At 46.6% G+C, this 23,602-nt stretch overlaps 1 protein-coding gene across 4 annotated transcripts in view; it reads left to right on the top strand.

Moving 5' to 3' along the window:
- HTR4 (5-hydroxytryptamine receptor 4) overlaps positions 1 to 22,880 on the top strand; it is a 141,873-nt gene extending 118,993 nt beyond the window's left edge. For 2 of the 4 annotated variants that reach the window (XM_081091844.1, XM_081091845.1), the window contains exon 8: positions 22,142 to 22,880. In XM_081091844.1, coding sequence (XP_080947970.1) covers positions 22,142 to 22,229 — 88 coding nt within the window. In that variant the 3' untranslated portion in view covers positions 22,230 to 22,880. Of the gene's footprint in view, positions 1 to 546; positions 779 to 22,141 lie in introns of those variants that run through there. The other 2 variants (XM_081091847.1, XM_081091848.1) reach the window with 2 other exon arrangements.
- Positions 22,881 to 23,602: the final 722 nt, after the last annotated feature.

Genomic DNA, 23,602 nt, shown 5'->3' with positions numbered 1-23,602 from the left:
AAGACTAGGCCTAACTTTAAGTAACTTCAAAGTCACATGGAATAAATTCAAAGGCCTCTGCCTTGAAAATATTTATTTGGAGGAAAAGGGTCATTAAAATTATATATATAAATTCTGTGAAAAAAAAACCAAAAACCCTCAAACATGGACCAGACTGTGAATGAGCATCTGACAATTATGTTACATGAAGACTCTGCTAAGATACTGAACCAGATAACTTTTTTTTTATTGTTGACAGTATTACAGTTACCCCCTATTTCCTCCCCCTTTAAGAACCAGATATCTTTTGAGATTTTTGCTATTGATAGCCTGTGTAAATGATTACTAATTATAATTTAATGTTATTTTGCTAGCACCTTAATTTTGTTTACATTTTTAATAAAGTCGAATTACAAGTGAGGCCACATGTATGGGTCACAGTGCATTGAGTCTCCTTGTAATCGACATGTACATTACATGAATGCCCTCCCTATATTGAACATGGGGCTTAATTAAATAATTACAAATGATCACACATTTTAATGATGGCTGTATCTTTGGTCTTAGGAAATTATAAGTTATACCTACGGTTTATTTGAAACTGAAACTTGGAAGGTACTGGGATCCTTGAGTCGGATTTGTTTCCATGGGAAGCACCCCTGCCTTGATGATGATAGACTTTTTTGATGCAGTTCCCAGGAATATGTTCTGCGAAAAACAGGAGCCCACAGACTTGTGTGTTTTTTTATTGAGAAATTCTATTTATTGATAAACATTAATAAATCACGTATATGTTTACATTGGTGCATTCTGTATGGTTATTATATACATTATATACTGCAGGAAATCTTAAGTCTTAAAACGAATAAATGACTTGAATACACAATAAAATGCCAGCGTCTGTCTGTGCCTCAGTTCTCTGGAGCTTCACATGAAGTGCCGTAGCCCGACGCACCCTCGGAAGCTCTGGACATTTGAAGTTGGGAATATTCTGCCTCTAGTATCAGGTTCCCCTCAAGGTAAAGCTGGAAGCCCAGGATGGCTAGGTAATGGGATTCTTCCTTTCTGTCTGCCGGCCACGTTCGTAAGCACCTCTGGCGGCTATGACAGCTCTCTGCCAAGGTCATCCCAGGAGCAGAGGATGGGGAAGGAGCCAGCCTGGCCACTCCCAGGGCACACACCATGCAGCCATTCCTGGCGGCCAGGCGGCTGCATATCCACAGGTTCAGGATTGAGGTTGTTAAGTATGTGCCTCCTCGCGGAAGCCTTTTTGGGTGTCATGAACCACCAGGAGCCTGGAGCCCAGTACCCTTTCCCTGGAGCCCCAGGGGTGTTAGGCTTAGAGTATATTACTTTTGAGTATGGGGCAGCAGAAACCCCATTGGCAGTCAGGGGCAGGGTACATGTCCCAGCTCTTCTGTTTAACGTGTAGGACCTCCTTCATCCACATGGAAAATGCAGAGGGTGGACAAGAATCAGGGTTTCAAATCAGAATCCTTCCTACACAATTTACCTGGAACCATTGCACATGGGCCGAAACGGGATGGGGCACAGGTGCATCTGTGTCCTCCGTCTCTGCTCACTGTAACTGATCCCTGGAAGAAGCCTTCTTCCAGATGAAAAGCCTAAACCTCTGGGCCAAGCACCCTTCTCTAGAAGTGGTGGTCGGTTTTCCCTCCTCCTTAGCTTTTTCTGAAAAATCCACGAGGGCTCTGAGTTATTTATCCAGAGGCATGTCCTCAGGATCACAACTGTCCACTGATTTACAAAACCTCTTCCTCCTCCAAAAAAGAAACGCCTACTTTCCTGAAACTTCCATCGCAGAATGAGTCTGAGCCTTCACTCCCCCTCGTCCGGCTGCCCCCTTCTGCTGTTTCCAGGCAGAGAACTAGACCTCGGGCAGTCAACCACCCAGCCTAGGGCCACTGTCTCCGTTCTTGCTTTCTTTCCAAATTGTCTTCCTTCACTTTGGAACAGCCATTCTCCCAGCCCATCCCAGGGCAAGAACCTAGCATTGATTTAGTATTGGCTGTGTGCCGAGTAGGTTTTATTTGTTAGTTTAATTTTACCAACAGCACTCCAGTGTTCACCGGTTTTTGTATTTTGGACATCTATGTGTCAGAGATTAAATAATAATACTGACAAGGTGTGTCTGCTCTCTCTCTCTCTCTCTCGTTGGGAACCAGAACATAAACAAGGAGATGTACATATGTGAATGCTGTAAGTTTAGATGCTCACCAGGGCTATACAGAACATGACAGATGGGGCTGGGGCTGCGGTGTGTCTGTTATGTGGGGTAGTCAGGGAACGCTGCATGGAATGGGCTCAGCCCTGCGACCGGGGACAGGGTGCTGGCGAGTAGTCAGCCATGCACTGATGGGAGGAACATAATGTTATTCAAAGGGACCAGAAAACACAAGACCCTGGGGGTTGGGGGGGGGGGCATTGGAAATGAGCTGGGCATGTGTGGATGGTGCTCGGTGGATGCGGAGAAAGTGGTAGGAGGTGGCATCAAAGAAGTAAGTAAAGCTGATAATTCAGTAGCGTTACATACTATTGACAGTTCCTTCCTATCTGCCAGGTTTGGTGGGGAGCATTCTATGTGAAACTCCAGCGGTAAGTATTTTTCCATCGTATAGATGAAGCAACTGAGCTGCACACCAGAGCAGTGACCTGGCATTTCCCCAAGGACACAGATTACCTGGAGCTAGAAATGGAACCGGGTCCCACTAAGCCCAGCCTCTCTCCCCTACACATCACTTGCTGAGGGAACTCGATTCACCTGAGGCTCATTTAGCAGCAAGAACCGCCCTCGAAACAGATGGATTCTCTTGCAAATCTTTCCCCCTTTCCCTCCCTTCTTTCTTTGTGGATTATTGGCTGCCTCTAAACAAAGATGCATTTCCACAGTGGTCCTTCATCGGTTTTCAATAAGTAATTCCAAATAGCATCTAATTAGAAGTAAACACCAATTAATTCTTGACCAGAAAGTGGTTTGCTATTAAAAATATTCATTTTATCAGACATAAAGGAAATTCAATCTGATTATGTAATGCATTTCCTTATCTCTGTCCTTCCTTACGTCATCCTTCTGCAATGGATGTTACCTTTCATCTGGACTGAGCCTTTAGGCTGTGAAACCCACCATGCGCATGCCATTTCTTGATGGAAATCCCTACCAGATTATTCCTTGCCTATCAAATGCTAGGCTTTGTGTAGTTCTAAGTCTGCTGTTCACAGCTTTGCCTTCAGTTTTTCCCCTTTATCCCTGCAGAGCAAATGCTATGCACTTTCTCCTTGCCTTTTCGCCTTCAGTCTAGGGGCCCTGCCTTCTTTCCACTGGACATACATCTCTCAGCGTCTCTTACAAAGTCCATCTCAAACACCACCTTCTTCTTGAAGTCTTTGCCAGCCTCCGGGACAGCATGCGGTTTGGGGCCTATTCCAGGCCCTGAAGCACTTCAGTTGTCCTTCTCTGAGGGCGTTTTCCAGTGGGTCCGTTAATCTTGCCCTTTCTGAGCTTCCCTGGCAGATTTGGGGCTCCTGGAGGACAGGAACCAATTCTTATGGGTCATTTTCTTTCTCATGGCTACTCAGGTTTTTGTGTGCTGAGCTGTCCAACAAATTCACTGAACTCCCGTCTTTGGGAGAATTTGAAGCTTTGCGTTTTTTATAGCATCCATGCTACACCATCCCACTGGGCTCCTTCAGCCCCCGAATCTCACTGCTCCTCTAAAGCTTCACCCACTGCTGGGACCGTGTCGAACAAAGTCTAGATGTTTATCCTATTTCTTGCAAGGAGCAAAAGGATTAATGTTAAAGTACCACTATTTTCCTGATTCCTAGCAAGGTGGTTGTTCTGTGTTCGTTTGTTTTTTCTTTTTTGGTTCATGTCTATGTGTTGGGAAAAAATGTCAGCTTAAACGGTTGTGTTTCTAGAGACTGTGGTGGTGAATCACACTGCAGTGGGAGTCCCTTCACATTGTACAAACCTAGAGAACCTTGCCACTGTGTCTCCAGTAATGGCATTTACCGAGACAGCACAAAGCACAGAGCGGATGAAGGGTGGGATCGGGACCTGGCGAGAGTCGCTCAGGCTAGAGTGTGATGGAGAATGTTTAAGAAGGTGCCAGAAAGTGTGTCCTTTGCTCCAGAATCCTTTTTTTTTTTTTAATCCTCACCTGAGGATATTTTTTCCATTGTTTTTTACAGAGAGTGGAAGGGAGGGAGGGGGAATGAGAGAGAAACATCAATGTGAGAGAGACATATCAATTGGTTGCCTCCCACACCCACCTCAACCAGGGCTGGAGATGGAACCTGCAATCCAGGTACGTGCCCTTGACTGGGAATCACACCCGAGACCATTCTGTGCATAGATCGTTGCTCTAACCACTGAGCTCACCGGTCTGGACAAATACCCTCCCCCCCCCCCCCCATATCCTTAATAACTTGCTGTCTGACTCTGAGCATGTCCCTGCCCCTTCTGGCTTGAGTTTTACCACCTATAAATTGAGATGTTTTCTGTGGTTAAGAGCTCGGGCTTTGTCCTTAGATGGGCATGGGTGTAATCCAGGCTCAATCTATTACTGATGGTGTATGACTTTGGGCAAGTTCCAGGGATCTGAGCCTCGGTTTCTTAACACAGGATGACAGTGGCACACCTCCAGACGTGGTTCTGAGGCCTCAGAGAGTGACAGCTCAATAGCGGAGGACGGTCGCAGGCATACATAAGCGCACACCAAAGTGTAGCCGTTACTGTCATCCCTCGGGAGTCCATGACTTGCAAAATCCCAAACTGCACTGAGAGTCACGTGGAAAGGGTGTTGAGGACCCAGGGCCGGGAAGTGGGGAAGGTGGCAAGTGGACACTGTTTCTACGCCAGTTATCAACTCTTGATAGGGGCGAGCTAGGAGCACTCTTCAGAAGACGGTGGAGATGAAAAGGGATTTGGTTACAGAGCCAGAGAACACAGACATGATGAACACGGGCAGGAGCTGGAGTTGAGTTGTCATCTGGCGTCTTGCTATGGAATGCCTAAAATGCCTCTTTCTCCAATTCATGAGTTTCCTGAACAGTCATCCATCACTTTCTTAGAGGATAAAGGGACACACGTTTATTGAGCACCTACGATGTCAGGACTACCTTGACACTTTACATATCTTATAGCACATTAATCCTCAAAAGTATTGACTGGATTGAATTCTAGCTTCCCAACTTGCTAGCTGTGTTGCCTTGGGCAGGTTAGTTAACATCTCTGAGCCTCTGTGTCTTCATGAGTAAAATAGAGATGTTAGCATTACCTAACTTATAAGCTTGTCTAATTGAAATAAAATTGTGTATATGATAGCAGTTAGAACACGACAAGACAGGTAATTGGGAGTTTTTATTATTTTCATTATTAATTTATATACTAACCTTCATTTTGTAAATAAGTAAAATGAGGCTTAAGGAGACCAAGATTCTGAATGGAGGTCATATAGGTAATAATGAGCAGGACCAGATACAAACTCAGATTTGCCTCTCTTGAGAAGCATACTATATTTTTCTGCCTGTGCAGAGGTAAGAGATGGTAGCAATACCTTCAAATTTTGAAGAGACACTCCCTCCAAAATTGGGAGATATTTCATAACATCTGCGAGTTGTCCTGGTGGCCTGAATGGACAGTCATTTAAACTGGTCTGGAGCCTTGGGGGAAAGGTCAGACATTATCTTTGTGTGAAAAAACTTGGTAGAGGTCAGATCATCTAATTTCAATTGTGTGCTTCTCTGTACTGAATGCCACTAGGGGGTGACGTCATTGTATCCCAGCCTTGGTCCCCTGAATTCACATGGTAACCATTAATGTATGGTCTTCTTGCCAACAGGGTCCAAATGGGGACCCATATGCCCCTGCTTAATGATGAAATTCTTGGCCAGACACAGCCTACACCCCCCAACCCCCTCCCCACATTCTTTCCCCAAAGCCTTACAGCAATCTCTCTTTATCCTCCTCCGAAACTGGCCATGGAACGGACTGTGAGTCATCGTTACTAAGGCTTTGTGAAAGGGAAGTCAAGCTAGGGTTTCATAATTTCAAGTGAAAATCTGCTGGCTGGTCCCAGCCAGAGAGAGAGTGGGCCGTTGGGCAAGGGGATCTGAGTCAATGGGAGGAACCAGAAAAGAGTAGTCTTATCAGGGTCACCCTTATTACTGCCTCTCCTCTCAACACAGAGCCTTCCGGAAACAATGAGCTTATATTATAAAAGTAAAAGGCCAAAGTCATTCCAGAATTCTCCCTCATCTAATAGTAGCCCTGGCAGGGAGAGCAGACTCTATTTATTTTCTAATTTCCTGGCATTGATTGCTATTCAGACCTCCCTCTTGCAGTTGATGGTTTCACTCATGGTGGCCTGCATGATGGGAATAAACAAAACATTTCACCAATTCTGATTCCACCATGAATTCTGCCCTCACTGGCTCTCAGATGTCTCATGAAGCAAATGCCCTAACCTGCCTCACTGATGCCAAATTTCATTCATTCACTTGGCAAACGCTTCTGTGCTGCTAGAGGAGAGAGAAACACATCAATCAATAGATGCTCATTGGCCTCTGATGCCTTCCATGTTAACAGGCAGGAAAAGATGTGGTCACAAAAACTAAAAGGCAAAAAGCAATATATTTAATGAGATTAATTAAGACATAGTATTCTAAAATGTATGGGACTGAGTGACATATACAAAGTATAATAATAATGACAATTATTATTATTATTATTATTATTATTATTATCCCAATACTCCTGGTGGGAAGTCATCTCTGATTCTTTTACCTTCTATGCCTCTTACATTTAGTCTCCAAATTCTCTCATTTTGAAAAGACCTATATCTAGTCTTTCCTCCCCAGTTTCATACTTCTCAGAGCTCATTCCCAATCACCTCCTACCTCACACTCCATAACTACCACTACCTTCTAATTCTTTTTTCTATGCATCTGATCAGGTTGATCTGTTTTTTAAATCACACATGTACACATGACAACTAACAAAAAGAAAACAGTAAGGTGACACCCCCTGCCCTAAAATTTTCTATATGTTGAACACTTTTCATATTCAACAACTCAGAAACATACATTTCCCCCCAGGTGCCCATCAACATGTCACCCATACCCACAACACGGTGCCCAGCTCAGAGCGGAGTGAGTGCAAAGGGGCCAAGTCCCACTTTGCTTCCAGCTGTCGGGTTCATAGGTGACCTCCCCCTGCTCTGCTGCAGCCCGCTCTGCCTTTCTCCCACCACTTGTCAGTCAAAGCCAAGGCATGCCATGGGCAGCCTTATCTGTAGAGCCTAATCCAGCCCACTCTGGTCTAGGTCCCTAGGACCTAATTTCCTGGGGCCACGAGTATAATCTCCAAGGAAGGATGCTCTCAGGCCCACACACAACAGAGAAACATCCCAACTGGCTACCTTGGCATAAAACCACCACTACCACCAAACAGTACAAAGTGAAAATGCCCTCTAACTGACAAAGACCTATGAGCTCATAAAGATAGAGGATTTCAAGAGATAATAGAATGAAACAACCTTATTAACCATCCCAGCAATGTAAGGACTAATTGTCCTCAATTTCATCATTATCCTCATTTTCATTCAGACATGTCATGTCATGTTATGTTATGTTATGTTAATTGTTAATCCTCACCTGAAGATATTTTTCCCATTGATTTTTTTTTTAAGAGAGAGTGGAAGGGAGGGGAAGAAACAGAGAGAGTGAAACATTGATGTGAGAGAGGCACATCATTTGGTTGCCTCCCACATGTGCCCCCACCAGGGGCCGGGGATTGGGCCTGCAACTGAGGTATATGCCCTTGACCGGAAGCGAACCCGAGACCCTTCAGTCCTCACACTGATACTCTAACCACTGAGCCAAAACGGCTAGGGCCAGACAGACTTTTATTAAACACTGGCTGTGTGCCAGGCATTGTGTTAGGTGCTAATAATGTAAAAAAGGGGAAAAAACGGCCTCTGGGTCTGGCCTTGGGCTGGAGAGAAAATGAAAGAGACCCTATAGCTTCATTCTAGGCTGCTTGTGTCCTGCTGGCTCCCCTGAGTGCTGGGCACTGCAGCCTGGACCGGTGATTAACCTTCTGGGTGAATGTGCGGATCCTGACACCTGTGCCAATGGGACCCTAGTGGGTATCCTGAGAGTGTAACAAAGCACCATACTGATCAGGAAACCTGGAAAACCCAATACTGCTCACCGCATACCAGTGAGTTCATCATTCCCTTTCCTCATCAGGAAACTATACTGCAATAATTTTATTATAGTTCTAACATTTAGGACATTTAGCGCACAATAAAACTCTTTGAGAGCCTGATAAAATCTATGCCTCTCCCCTGAAAATCTGGACATGTGCACAGAATTGTGAATACATTTTCAAGAAATCCACTGATTCCCTGAGGGAGAAACCCAAGGTTAAAATTAAAATGTCTGCTTTAATGTGAGACTGTATCAGCTGATACGACAGATACTGATTTGAAGTCCCAGAATCCTCCCTATGGTCCTGCATCAGGTTTGTGATGTACTTATTTCAGAGTCATAAACAGTCTCCAAGTGCCATTTCTGTCATCATATTTCTTCACATAACATCTTTCTTTTCTCCAGATAGCTCTCTGGAAATTATCTCATAAATGGTTATAGATTTTCCATGAGCTCCATGAAGGAATACGCCATTCCTTCACTTATAGACTCAATGCGAGGTTCCAAAGAGTTTGAGCAAATAGCTGAGATGGTGGTGCGTCACTGAATTCAATCAGAAATCAGAATGACTTCACTCAGTAGAGATTTATGGCATGCCTACTATGTGCCAGGCACTGTGCCAGGCACTGTGCAAGGCATTGAGTCTGCTCAATCTCAGATGCTATCTTGTCTCCAAGTCTGTTGCAAGAGGAAGAAGTCTATTCTCTTTGGAAATTGGCTGGGATGAACACAGCATCCTTAACTTAGGGATACTACCTTACATTTTCACAGCATAGAACAGTAGAATGTGGGTTGACACTGCTTTGGGAAGCAGACAAAACTGGATTAGAATCCTGATTTTAGTAACTTGAGCACTTGAGTTTCTATTTTCTTATGTGAAAAATGGAAATTATTTCTAGAGCAAGGGTCCACAAACCTACAGTGGGCCAAATCCAGCCAGTGCCCTATTTCTGTGTGACTCCTGAGCTAACAATGTTTTCCACATTGTAAAGGAGTGTAAAAAGCAAACAAAAATAGTCAACAACAAAAAGCTAAACAGACAAGAAAAAGAAGAGGAGGAGGAGGAGGTGAAGGAGAAAACAAGAGGAGGAGGAGGAGGAGGAGGAAGAGGAGGAGAAGGAAGAGGAGAAGGAGGGGGAGGGGGAGGAGGAGGAGGAGGAGGAGAAGGAAGAGGAGAAGGAGGGGGAGGGGGAGGAGGAGGAGGAGGAGAAGGAAGAGAAGAAGGAGGGGGAGGAGGAGGAGGAGAAGGAAGAGGAGAAGGCGGGGGGGGGCAGGGGGGGGGAGGAGGAGGAGAAATGCTACAGTGATTGTATGTGGCCCCCAAACCTAAACATCTAGCCCTTTATGGAAAGCGTTTGCTGACTCCTGTTCTAGAATCAGACAGAATGCCTGTGTTTGAATCCATGTGGCCTCTTACCAGCAGTATGATCTTGAGCAAGTGACCCAACTTCTGTAATCTACATTTCCTCATGTTGCATAGATGATAACAGTGCTTATTGTCCATGATGTAAGGCTTACATATGTTAATACACATGCAATGCTGAGGTTAGAGGCTGGTATACGATAAACACTTAAGAAATGTTAGCTATTGTTATTCACATCATTTTACCATCACCACCAAATCGTTAAAAGATGCCTGTGAATATTAAATGAGACATTATCGGCCGAAACCGGTTTGGCTCAGTGGACAGAGCGTCGGCTTGCGGACTGAAGGGTCCCAGGTTGGATTCCGGTCAAGGGCATGTACCTGGGTTGCGGGCACATCCCCAGTGGGAGATGTGCAGGAGGCAGCTGATCGATGTTTCTCTCTCATCGATGTTTCTAGCTCTCTATCTCTCTCCCTTCCTCTCTGTAAAAAATCAATAATATATATATATATATATATATATATATATATATATATATAAAGACTCCTCTGCCTGCAGACTGATAGGATTGTCTTGAATTGCCCTCAGGCAGTTGTTCACAGGTGTGGTGAGAGTTTAAAAAAATAAAAAAATAAATAATAAATGAGACATTATCCATTAAACACACAGTATGCGGCCCTTCCCATGGCCGCACTCGGTAAATGTCAGCTAACCTTGTTATAAGCACCACCGTCACCAACATCAGGATCGTTTTCCAGCCTCTTTCGCGTACATCATCGCATGAGGAGCTCCCAACACCCCTCAGTGTTATTACCTCCCTCTGATAAAACTGAAGCTCAGAGAGGTGGCGGGATAGCCACGGAGCCAGGAAGAGACGGATTCCAGGCAGGGCTGGATTCTGTGTTCTGCCTCAATCCGCACCACGGTGCCTCTCCATTCAAAACATCTGAGGATCTGTTGGCTAGTGTTCTCCAAAGGACACACTTTGAGTCCGGGGAGCCTGATGAAGCGGGAAAACATGACTGTTCTTCGCTGGCAGAGCTCTGCGGACAGGAAGCTGGGATAATTGGGTTTCAGCCATTGGATCTCAGGACTGCGTTTGTAACCAGCCAACTGCTGATGGCCGAGCCGAGTGGAAAACCCTGACCAAACAAACACAAGCCTGCAGCACCTCATTGGTTACGCTGCAGAGAGTGAAATCCGTCAACAGCAGCCAACACCCTCCTCGTGTTCCTGTCCAGGACGGAGGTGGCTTCAGAACGTGCCAGGCCGTAGACCGCCCGGAGGGACAAGCGGAGGTACCTGGCGTAGGGAGGGATGTGTGAGGTGAGGAGCCAGGACGTTTTGACAGCAGAGCCGGTGTGCTCAGATCCAAACTGTATTTTATTTGGTTTGGGCCAAAGGCTAAAACACAGTTGAGCAAAATGTGCGCTCAGAGCGACGTTTAAAGCGAGCTGTTAAGATCCTAGCGGTACCGCATTAGCGTGAGTGGGTGACTATAAACATAGGTAATGTTAGCTCACGCAAGGAGCCCTGTCATCTCCAACCGCCTTAGCTTAAACCAACTGTAGCTCAGATTATTTTTAAGGCAGTAGATGCAAGTAGACTCTGTTGTTGGGATGTGAAGTCGCATTTCCTGATATTATTGCTGCAAAGTAATGAAAATTACCCTTCCCTCGCTTCAGCATTGCCCCCGAGGTCCAGAGGGCAGACTCAGTGCAAGTGTAGGGATTAGCCACGCTGGGGGAAGCCAGGGGCCTGCCTCTGACTGCAGCAGTGAGCTTGGCTTAGCGGCTTAGCGTCAGCTCTGTGACTTGTTCCCAGATGTTGCCCAAGAGACAGAGAGCTCCCCTGGGGTCCCTGTGTTGGGAACCCTATTGTGTAGTCTTCTCTTCTGAGCCTCTGGCTAGTGATTTTAAGGTGTTAACTCAATATTTGTGGATCAGATCCTTTTAAGTAGCGAAGACTTCTTCCAAGAGTAACGAAGGTGGAGCTAATCAGAGAAGCCAGGTTGCGGGAGCTGTGCAGGTGTTAGGAGCGCTCTGAGCGTTTACGCTAGGGTCCAAGCTCTCTGCCTGGCCTCTTCCCTCTTCTGCCGCCAAGCCCTGTCCTCTCAGCGTTGTGTTTTCCTAGCACCTGCCGCCAGGCAGTTAGCTAACCACATAACCACCAAGCAACAGCCAAGGCAGCCGCACTGCGCTGCTTCCCCAGCCCTGCCTGCACTGAACATGCGTGACCTTAAAGGGAAGGCAGCCCAGTTAGCATGGTCTCCTGTGATTACATAAAGGCCTCTACATTGTCTGGGCAGGCGAAGGGGGTGTGACTTCTCTCCCATTCAAACCTACACAGTACCACCTCAGGGGTTTGTGGTGAGTGAAAAGTACAATAACTAACGTCAAGGGGCTTTGTGAGGTCATGGTCTGCAATGCAAATGTAAGGAACAATGTCTGTGAATAGCTCCCACCTGGTGTAGTTTTACATGCCAGGGAAAGCGCCAGCAGCCAGAGGACACAGGAAAACCATACCGTCCATTCCGCGAGGTTGGCATGGACAGTCGAAAAGGTCTTCACTACAAATTTAAAAATTTTCGAAAATCTACATTTTTATTTCACATTAGTATTTTAAATGTCATCTTACCATTACTTCAGTGTGTACCACTAATTACATCGCCCGTTTTTAAGTGCAGTGCAATGCAAAAACATGTTTGTAAGAATTCCATCTTCTGGAATTTTCACGAGGAAACTGTTTGTGTGTTGCCAGAATTTGCTCACTACTTTGAGACAGGTTTATAACTGGCCTACATGTTGCACTCGCAAACGTTCATTCACTGGACTCCTTAAGGGTAGAGCCAAGAAAAACAATGCTGTTACTTACATCGGAGAGGAAATATATAAATAAATATGCAAGAGTAGTTAATCTGGTAGTTAAATAATTAGTAAGGCCTAATAAATAGCATATGTGTGATTGTGTATGTTTATGTATACCAAATATTCATTATTATTATGTAATATATTTAATAGTTTACAACGGTATTCTCCCATTGGTAATCCCAGCCCCACATGAATACTCAAAACCACTGAATTGTGTGGTAGACACAGAGGGAAGGCGTGATCTGGCTCCTCCTGAACTAACATGCAGCAGGGAAAGCATGTCATGCAAACAGGCCCCCAGATATTCAAATCTTTAACTCATTTATAACCCACTGGAAGTGTCTGAGTTTTTTTTCCTTAAATTTTCATGCCAGCATATGAATTGCTGCAATTGGAGATTTCCACAGAATAGACGGAGTGTTCCAATGGTAGCCCTGAGCTTGGTTAGTGAAGGGTCGATTCCAGGGCGAGTCATCGGACGAATGAAGGACTACAGGGGACCAGTTAAAGGAAGAAAAGGTTGGGGGTCCAAGTCACTTTAATTGCGTAACGAACTTACAAGTTGTACCAGCTGATATTCAATGCGCACATGCCAGGCGCGCTGAGCACGTGGTGGGGATGCCTTGCCTCAGTCGCCACTCACCCTAACTCGCCAGGGAGCCTCAGCTGTTATTTTATGTGCGAGATGAGGAAAGTGGGACAGCGGGAGGGGTTGGGGAGGGGCTACCAAGTAATGAAGCCGTGGTTAGAATCTGGGCGTCTGACTCTCAACCACCATGATTGTCCGTAAAATACCTAACTGGGCTAGGTGAGTAAGTCATGGTTTCTACCCCCAAGAGGCTTGTAATTTATCTGCGAACATGCTATTTATATGCACACAGGGGTTGCCTTTAACAAGCTACAGCAAGGGCTGTCATAGGCTGCTTATATTGTCAAATAAATGATAGAAGCAGAAGGTGCTATGTTTGTGCAAAAGAGGGAGAGGGAGTGTCACACTGAGATGGTCAGAGATGGCTGCGTGGGGAAGTGGCCTCACACACCCGGTTATACTCCAAAGGTTCTTCAACATGGGCGTTCCCCTCGGAGGTTAGCTGGGGAAGGGAGTGTGGTCGGTGCCTTTAGCCTTATGGTGAATTGATTGGATCAGATTGCCCTTGAAAATCCTAATTCCAGGGCCCTGGCTTTGTGCCTGGCCTCTTGCCTCATCGGAAGAGGAACTGGGTGTTTTGATGAGGGAAGAAGTTGGCAGAGCTGGGCAAGCGTTTTAGGACCTGGAGCCCTGCAGGTGTGAAGGGCATATTTGGATGGGGTTTCCTAGTACAAGAATCTGGGGTACCTCCAGGAAACTGCTTGGGGGCATGGATGGATCTTCTTTCTTGGAGTGGGACCCAGAGTCCAAGAAGGAAATAGCCTCGCTGCTTGCCTGGCCCAGAATCTACCCGGGCTGGGGGTGGGGGGGGGGGGTGGGGGTGGGGAGCGGGGGTGTAAGGTCACAAGAAGCTCAGGCTTTGAGAAGGGAAGCTCTGCGAATCGTGATGCTCAGAGATTGAAGGTGCGTGGCCGACTCTAGGGCCCTGGGGTCTAGAGACGGTTTTTCTTCTCACCAAGATTTCCTCGGTCACATTGCATCTAAGCCTTGGTTTCCTCATCAGAAAATGGGGGTTCATAGTAGCTACCCAACAAGGTGGACATGAATATTATGTGGCAGTCATACGGGGGGATATTATAAATGGGAGTATCGATGGGGTGATTTATGTAAGGAAGGCAGGATGGGGCCTGGCTAGCGAGGAGGAGGAGGAAGGGGGGCAGAGGGTGGCTTTCTGTGCACACCTCGGCCACGACACCACGAAGGTAACTGCTTGCTCCCTGCTGGACGCCCTGGGCAGGCACCCTTCCTCTCTGTGCCCGTTTCCTTTCTTGGTAAATGAAGGCAGCAACCTGCACTGTGAGCTTCCCAGGTTGCTGTGAGATTCAAATGACACACTGGCGATAAAAGTACTTTTCAGACGTGGGGTGTGTGTGACGTAACCATGCTGTGCAATAATTAGGTTCTCCTCCTTCCCTTCCCCTAAAAGCACGTTGAGGCTGCTAGCACGCTCATGCGGGCTCAGATCACCTGTCCACTAACCTCTGCGTTTTCTATCTTTTTTCTTTCCCCACTTCTCCTTGGCTCTCCCTCGCCTGTGGCTGTTTTCTGTTGCAACTAAAAGTGGCTGCTGCTCCCCTGTCTCCAGCTTCCTCCTGCTCTTCTGCAGTAGACCAGTTCCTGTCTAGCTCTGAGCGTGCTCTGTAAGTCTGTCACTGTGTTGTGAGTCTGTCTGTCCACTCATTTCTTCCTACAAAATGTCCCTGGACGCTGCATATCCCCCTGTCCTCATGGACCACCTTAAGTCCCATGGGCACATCGCATCACAGAAACATCACAAGCCCGCAGGTCCTTCTGCGCTGTGATTGCTGTTGATCGGAAGGCCAAAGATTTATGGTAGACACTTTGGGGCTTTATTTTATTGTGCATCCATCCATCTTTCCATTTTGCTTTGGGCTCCCTCCCTGTGCTGGGAGCACAGCTTTCCTAAGTCCTCTGATGGGGCCGAGTTCAGCAGTGTCATCCTGGCCCTGATTCATCCCGCATCTCAGCATCTCATTGGCTGTCGGTGGTGAATTCCTTTATCTTTTTCAAACAAATGATTGTGCTAAACCCTGGTGTGTGCTTTTTTAAAGGTTTAAACATTTTTTAAAGCTTTTCTTTTGAAACAGGTTTCTATCTGTAGAAGAATAGCACAGAGATAGTACAGGGAGTTCCTGGGTACTAGTCACACAACCTCCCCTACCGCTAGCATTTACATAACCATGGAGTTTCATCAAAGCTGGGAAATTAGCTTTTATCTGAGACTGCTAACCGCACTGCAGATTTGATTTGGATTCCCCCAATGTCAAATCTGATTTTGAGTAACTTTGTTCAAAGTTATTATTTTGAATGTCTATTATTAGTTCTGCTACACGACAGTAACGCCGTTGAGTGTGTGAAATCTCCTCTGCACTAAATGGCCCCTGTTGGTTTGCTGTGCTGATTTCGGTTGACTTCTGTTTCTTTTCTCATTGCCCACGTTGGCTGTCATCTGTCCCTGTAATCACTCTGTTTATCACTTGTGTCGTTATCTCCCTTCGTCTCCAGTCTCCGCTCTGCTGTGTGTGGAAGGAGCAAGCTCTCCAGAGCTGGGTGCAAACTGAGTTTCAGGATTCTGAGCGAGACCCTGAGGAAGGCAACAAGAAAAGTCCACACCATTGTGGCAACTGCTCTGAGATTCAGGGACCTTCATAAAGAGCAAACAAACAAAACACATCTCGGTGCAGGTTTCTGGATGGCTTGGGCCACTAGATGCGTGGCCTTTGGATAAATGAGGTGTTGCTGGTGAATGATTCACAGAAACACGGCCACACACATGCTCCTCTGTTTGTTCTTTTTCTCTTGATGACTCAGATTTTCCTAAATTAATAGCTCAGGGCAAAAAGTCGTATCTCCACAACCTAAACTGTGTTTCTTGTCTCTTCATACACATCCTTTCTTTGATTCCTCGAGACCTCCTGTATCCCTCAGCTTGGGCTGCTATAATAAAACAGCATAGACTGGGGGGCTTACACAACAGACAGATACTTCTCAGTTTTAGAGGCTGGAAAGTCCAAGATCAAGGTGCCAGTACCTTCAGTTCCTGGTGAGAATGTTCTTCCGGTCTTGTAGACAGACACCTTCTTGTTGCAGCCTCACATGAGGGTGGGGATGTGGGTTTGGGAGAGTGCAAACGCTCTGATTGCTCTTCCTCTTTTATACGACATTCATCTCATCATGAGGGCCCCACCAATAGGAGACACTCCTAGAATATTGCCCCTGCCTCAAACAAAGCATGCCCCTCAGCGATTTTTCCTGCCTCCATGCCTTTGTCAACCCATGCCATGCCTCCAGTGCCCACCTTGGCTCATGTCCAGTGCATCAACGGTCCCATCAACTCTACCTTCCAGATATCTCCTGAACCTGACTGCTTCTCAACACCTCCACCACTACCATCTTACATCTCTGAGCCACTAACCTCTCTGGACATCTTGAAAATCACCTGTGGCATGCAGTAATTTGTTACAGCAGCAATAGGAAGCTAATACCCCTCCTGGGGGCCCACTCCAGCCTCACTCCAGTCTGTTCCACACACTGCAGCTAGAATGTTCTTTCAGAACTAAAGTCCTCATGAGCTCACTCTATGTACAACCTTGGCCTGCTTTCTGCTGCTCTTGGGATGAGCACAACCCTCTTTAGTGCCGGGAGCCGGTCCATCCTTGCTGTTTCAAAGGACCTGGCATATATGGCATACTGTTCTTAATATGTTTGCTCACCTTCTAGGCACTATGTGTTTTAACCAAGGTCTCTGAGAAAGGTTGTTTCCCCAGGTAGGGATTTTCCCCTGAAGTTAGGGAGGGAATAAAACCTCTTAACTAGTGCCAGGCGGGTAATTAATCACTTTAACTACGAACAATCATGCTTAAGCTACATAATCTTTACTCCCTGGAATGGAGATAAGAAACACCCTAACCTTTGTAATAGAGATTGATAGGATTGAATCAACTGGTATAAATACAGATGTAACAAGACAGCAAGACACAGAACTAAGAAGACAGAACCTAGGCACAGAACCTACACAGAATGTTTTCTAGAGACAGAAGAACTTCGCTGGAGAGAACATGGCAAAAGATCCTGGACAGAAACTGGCCTCAGAACCTAGAGACAGAACCTAGCGAGAGAACATAGCAAAAGATCCTGGACTGAACCTGACTACAGAAATTGGCAAGAGAACCTGACTAGAACCTGGTGACTGAACCTGGCTGGAGAACCTGGACAGAACCTGGCTGGAGAACCTAGCGAGGGAACATGGCTACAGAACCTGGCTGGAGAACCTGGAGAACCTGGCTGGAGAACCTAGCAAGAGACCATGGACACAGAACCCGGCTGGAGATCCTAAACAGAACTTCGCTGGAGATCCAGACCAGAACTTGGCTGGAGATCCTGGCTAGGCTGCTGATCAACTGAACGCTGTCTCCGTGTCATTCCTTCTTCGCCGACTCCGTCCACACCTTTGGGGACCCCTGGACCTGCTGGGGCAGGACCCCAGCACTTTAGCATGACTCAGTCTCCCGAGTCTTAACCCTCAGCTTGACCTGCACTACCCTGTTCTGCTCTCACTGCACCCTCTGCCCCCACAACAGGGGGTTTTGGCCCATGCTGGCATCTTCCTCCCCTTTGCCTGCTTAACCTTTACCCATCTCTCGGTTTTCATCTCCATCGCTTCCTTGGTCACAGAACCCTGACGCATTCACGTTGGCCTCATGCCCCCGTGAATTCTCTCATAGCGTCACCGAATGCCTCTCCTTCCCAACACTTCTCCTGGCTGTGCTTTGGCATCTTGCTGTGAGTCTCCCGCACTCCGCTGTGAGGTCCCTGAGGACAGGGATGGCGTAGATTTTTCTCGCTGCCCTGATAGCGCCAGGGCACGGCACAGTGCCTGGACTGTGGTCGGCACTCAAAATACAGTTTTAGATAAGTAAGTGGCTGAGTGCATATATGTCTAGGACTTGAAAGTCTCATTCCTCCCTGAACATCCAGAAAACAGTGTGAGATCCTCATTTCCAGGTGGTGGGGCACCAGCTTCCATGAAACTCTTCCTTAGGGTTGTGCCTTATATTTTAATAATTAAAAAACCTCCTTGCAAGAGCCCCCGTGTGAGCACTGCCATAAGGGTGTGATATGAAAGTCTAACCATTTCCTTATAATGCCCGGCTGGGCAGCGGTGGGGGCAATTACTATGCCACTAATTACCTCATGCAGGCTGCTCTAAGTGTGATACTCAGTGAATGAATTGTAGACTCAGGTAATTATCAAACCTAATGTGGTTCCCGTCATGTTTGAGTAAATTAATGCTAAGAGGGAAGCTGCTTCCTGCCTTGCAGTTGCTTGGGAAACAGCAGAGAGCTTTCATCTAGACCTGACACTGTCCAGGTACACCCTCACCTCTAGGGTCTGCATGTAAGATCCTACACCAGACAGAGCCAGGAGACTTTTGCCACTCTGAGCAGATGACAGCCCCCTGGGGAGGCTACGTCTTTATCTCTAAGGCCATCTTGAAGGTTTCTTCCAGCCTCGTGATCAATTGCTAAGTGAACAAACATTGGATCAACTACTAAGGAGTGGAGTCCAGCACTGAATCATCAATGAAGTACTGGGTTAGAGTCTGACCTGGATCATTAAATAACAGTAGTATTAATTAACATGAATGGAGTATGTACTTGTTGGTGGGCACTATTCAAATAAGCATTTTATGGGCATCATCTCATATAATGCCCACGACATCGGGAATAATCACAGAGCTAGTCCATGCCAGAGGCAGGACGTCAACCCAGGCATTCTGCCTCCAGAGCCTGTGTACTTAACCATTCAACCCTGAGGAAGTCACGTATCCTGAGCCTTGGATTCCTCAACAGTCATGATTCCTGCTCTCACTGTGTACCCAGCCCTTTGTGAAGTCCCTTAAAGATGTTCATTTTATTATCACAACAAAGCAATGATGTCCCCTGGAACTAATCTGCTTGGCCAGGTCACACAACTAGTAAATGGTAGAGTCAGGATTTGAATGCCATTCTGTTTGCCCGCTGTTAATGTGTGCTTTCTTTGCCCCAGTATTGCTCAAATCAGGGATGCGCAGATCCCCATGAATATGCCCGCAGCCCGCGTGGGACCCATGCATCCCAGTTAGAGAGACGCTGCATAAAGTTAGCCACTGTCACTGCAACATCAGGGAGGCCCCGAATGCAAAGGCGACCCGAATTCACAGGGCGATGTGACTCCATAAGGTGGCCATCCAGATGGTCCCAAATCTGCTCAAATTGTTGATTTACTGTCAAAGTGAAAATACCAAATTAAAAAATATATGCACCTCACGAAGAATGGGGACTACCCCAGCCCAGGGAATGCCTCTGCAGGCCACACTCCATTTGAGACACAAGGCCCGCTACCCGAGTCCTGCCAAGGAAATCTCACACTAGTCCCTCCATTCTGTGGGTATCACTCGGCCTACCGCGGTGGCAGGACCCACCCAAAAGTGGCAACTAGAAAACGTGTCTGTCTGCTCACCCCCAGTCAACTGCAGCAGGATGAAGAGAACCTCCACTTGGAATACCGACCCCAGCCCCACACTCTTTTCTGGTTATTCCTGAACAACCCACTCTTCAGCACAGGAGAAACAGAGCCCTCCGAGAGGTGTGTGAACGGCTGCTGTCGAGGTGTGCCTGCGTTCCGTGGCAGCACATCTTCTACGATCAGTAATATCAGTTTGGTTCCTCAACTAGGACACTCTCTTTATGTGAACACAGGGAAGGAGAAAGTGCCTTTGATTTCTACTGAAGTTGACTTATTGGCCAGGTTCAGGGGTGTGTTCTGAGGTTAAGAGTGTGGGCATCATGGAGACTGTGACCTAACATTAATTGCTTAACCTCTCTGAGTCTCAGTTTCCTCATCGGTAAAGTAGATCTAAGTATAGCAGCTAGCACTCAGGGTTGTGGAAAATGAATGATATAAATGAAATCATATATGTAATTACTGAAACTGTTACCAACACACATCCTCACTTCGCAATCAATGGAGCTGTGTATTTCTCATTATTATCATTAAGTTTCTCCCGCACAAGTTTTCACTTCAGGGATATCCCTGTACCTCAGGAGTGCAGTCCCATTTCGTGGGGCGTTAGATTTCGAAGCCCTTTTTTGAACGCCTGGACTTAAGTCATTAACGATGCTGCTCAGGGCTAAGAGCAATGGGCAGGAGTCTGCCTGTGCTCCTGGCCAGGCGCTGCCACTCACTTACCGTAATGCTTAAGTACTCACTCAGCTGCCCTGAGCCTCACTCTCTCCTCCCGATAATTGCGGGCCTTGACTGGCCTGCAGGAGTTATGTATGGAAAAATCAATTCGTTCTGCTTCAGCATGCCTGCTTGCCAAACCAGGGCCTGCGACTTTGATCAGAAAGAAAGACAACATCTGGTAGTCTTTCGTATCTTGAGTCCTTTTAGATTTTACCTATCAAGGAAATAAAAAAGGAAAATATTTTAAAATAATAAACTGCTATCCATATATTATCATCATCATTTTTATATTCTCATAACTAAATGAGGAGGATAATTTGGGTTTCAGTGTATTGGAATTCTACTCTGTGCCAGACCCTGTGCTGCTGTTTTCATGCATTGCATTCTTTCATCCAGACGCTGGTGCTATCATGCAGGCACCAGCACCCTCAGTTACCGGGGAGGGAGGTGACATGTGGGGAGGTTACAGAACTGGCAAACATCTCAAAGATGGTAGTTGATAGAGCCTGGCGTGGGAACTCAGTCTATATCAAGGTTTCTTAGTCTTGGCACTGTTGATATTTTGGGCCAGTTAAGTCTTTGTTCTGGAAGACTGTACCGTGTATTGGACAATATTTGGCAGCATCCCTGGTCTCTACCCACTAGATGCCAATAGGACCGCTCCTGCCATGACAACCAAAAATGCCTATTCGGTGCTCCTGTTGAGACTCACTGTTCTAAATTTACACTGGTCCATGGGCTATGTGAGAACCAGGTAAGCATATGGGTGCTGCCCCAGCTAGACCAGGTTTGATGGGCGGTATCTTCACATATTACCAGTATTCCCTTGGGAGAGTCACTAAAGCTGCTTAACTTAAAAATGAACATCATACTATCTCATAGGGCTTTTGTGAGATTAAATATAAGGTAATGCATGGAGAAGGCTTAGTACAGTCCCTGGTACATACAAGCAATCAATATAATTCAAAGCAAAGCATTAATGTAACTCATGATAAACCATCAAGTTGTTGTCAACATATAATGCCAAATAACAAAATGTGTGTGTGTGTTTTACTGAATGGGTTTAACACTGGTCTCAGGAAATGACTGGGGATGGTGCTCCTAAACTCTCAAGAAATTTCATAACAATGACTGCCAGAGGCTGGAATCTGGGTTACTGGTGACAAGACTTGCATGCAATTGAAGCTGATTTAAATGCAATTAGCATATTGAGTGCAACCATGTGATATTGCGGAAAAATAGTAAACACTTGTCAAGAAGTCAGTTTCACTGCGATGCTGGGACTCACCCTGCTGTTTGGTTCATCTAATGGATGTGCTCTTCCAAATGTCCCCGAAAGGAACAAATACAGTTACCTTGTCTTCCAGGCTCTGAGTGGTTTAGGATCTCAGTCAGCACTTGGATGTTGCTGAATCCGGAACAGTCCCTGCAGAGATGTGCCGGTAGAGCTTGAGGGGGTACATAGGGTCCATTTCGGTGAGTAACACGAGAGCTCCAGGCTTTGCAAGGAGGAAAGAATCTGGGGCCTATTCCCAGCTCTGCCACTCAGTGTCTGAGTAACCCTGTTATTCTCTCCAGGTCTTCTGTCCCTCACCTTTAAAATGAGCAATGTGGATGCATTTCTTTGGACCTTATTTTAAGGAACTACCCCTGCCTCGTATTCAGCCCCCCTGCAGACAGCATGCTCTCAGAAGCGAGCAGTAAAAAGGAAATGAGAATTGGTGGGAGTGCTCTCCTCGGTGCATTTGAAAGGGGCCTATTGAGTTCTCATGCTTGCTTTCCTTCCTCCCAAGGTACACAGTTCTGCACAGCGGGCATCACCAGGAACTCGAGAAACTGCCCATACACACTGACCCAGAATCCCTGGAATCATGCTTCTGATTGAGGACCTGGCTCACAGCTAAGCCATTCATTCCCATTTGTGTCTGCATGAACAGGACACCCTGGCACCTCTCCTGACCCTCATCACCACCAGTGAGGTATGAGAAAGGGGCCCAGGGCCCAGGGAAGGTCATGGAGGACCGTCTGTGTTGGACAGGCCCTGAGACCAGAACGTAGAGGATCACAGAGTTGAGAAGGGACTTCGTCAGATCCAGCCTCGCACGCAACGCAGGAGTAGCATCCTTCACAGCATCCCTGGAAGTTGGTCAATCTCTGCTTGCACACCTCCAGGGACAGGAGCTCACTACCTCCTAATGCAGTCCCTTCTGCCGTAGGGAAGCTCTAATTAAAGGAAGTTTTTTTAGAGAGCTCTCGACTCTATCACTGTTCCAATGGGGCCATGCAGTTGGCCACCTCTTCCTCTTAAGAACCCTTAGCTGTTAGGAGGCAGTGATCTGCCACCCACTCACCCTTTTAATTCTTCCTACACTCAACAGCTCCAGTTTTCTCTCCATGCTGGCCATCTGCTTCTGGTGGATGAATTCATCAAGGTTCTTATAACAAAATTAGGTTGATGGCAATGCCAAGAGGTTCATCCAGAAGCACCGAAGTGCTGACAAGAGAAGCATCAATATATTTTGGTTTATAGACATGAGCATTGTTTTTCTCATCATATTTTGAGGGGTATAGACTCTGGGAACTCTGCTTATGATTTGGTTTCAGATCTGTTACCAGCTCTGTGTGCGCATCTGTTTAAAGGTGGCATTCTCTCCTTGGCACACTGGCTTTGAGGTCATTCAGAAAGAATCCTGATTGACTTCCCTTCCATGACAATGCAAAAAGGGCCTGCGCCTTTACCCAGAACGTCAACTGAGAATGGTCCTACCACTCCGATTTGGGGAACAACACTCAGTTGCTGTAATCCGTTGAGTGGCTTTCGGGGCCCTGTGCTGAGTCAGTGCCTGGTCTCGGTCAGGACAATTGGCTCTTTTGGCAAAGACAGAGCCCCAGACCAACTTGCTTTCGAGGAACCTCATTGGCCCCTGCCTGTGAAGCTCCTGAACTACCGCTTTTCTACATCTTCCACCAGCATCTACCCTTCTCCACGCTCCTACGTAGACACTTCCCTGATGTCAAAGGAAATTTACACCAAATTACTTTATCTTGGGTGAATTATGCCCCCAGGTTGAGGCTCAGTTGCCTTTCTTGTGGTTGCTGATGAAAACCCTATCGAAAGGATTGCTTGTTGGTCCTTATAGGAGCCCATTGAACAGACAGTGTGGGTGATGGTGGGGTGCAGATGTGATAACACCCCGCAAGGCAAAGATGCGCCAAACCTTTCTAACCTCGCCAGCTCCCCTTGACCTTCCACC

This window comes from Myotis nattereri (genome assembly GCF_964212035.1).
Source record: "Myotis nattereri genome assembly, chromosome: 5".
NCBI lineage: Eukaryota > Metazoa > Chordata > Mammalia > Chiroptera > Vespertilionidae > Myotis > Myotis nattereri.
Note: the sequence above shows the minus strand (reverse complement) of the source record. Positions and strands in the feature narration are given on the sequence as shown.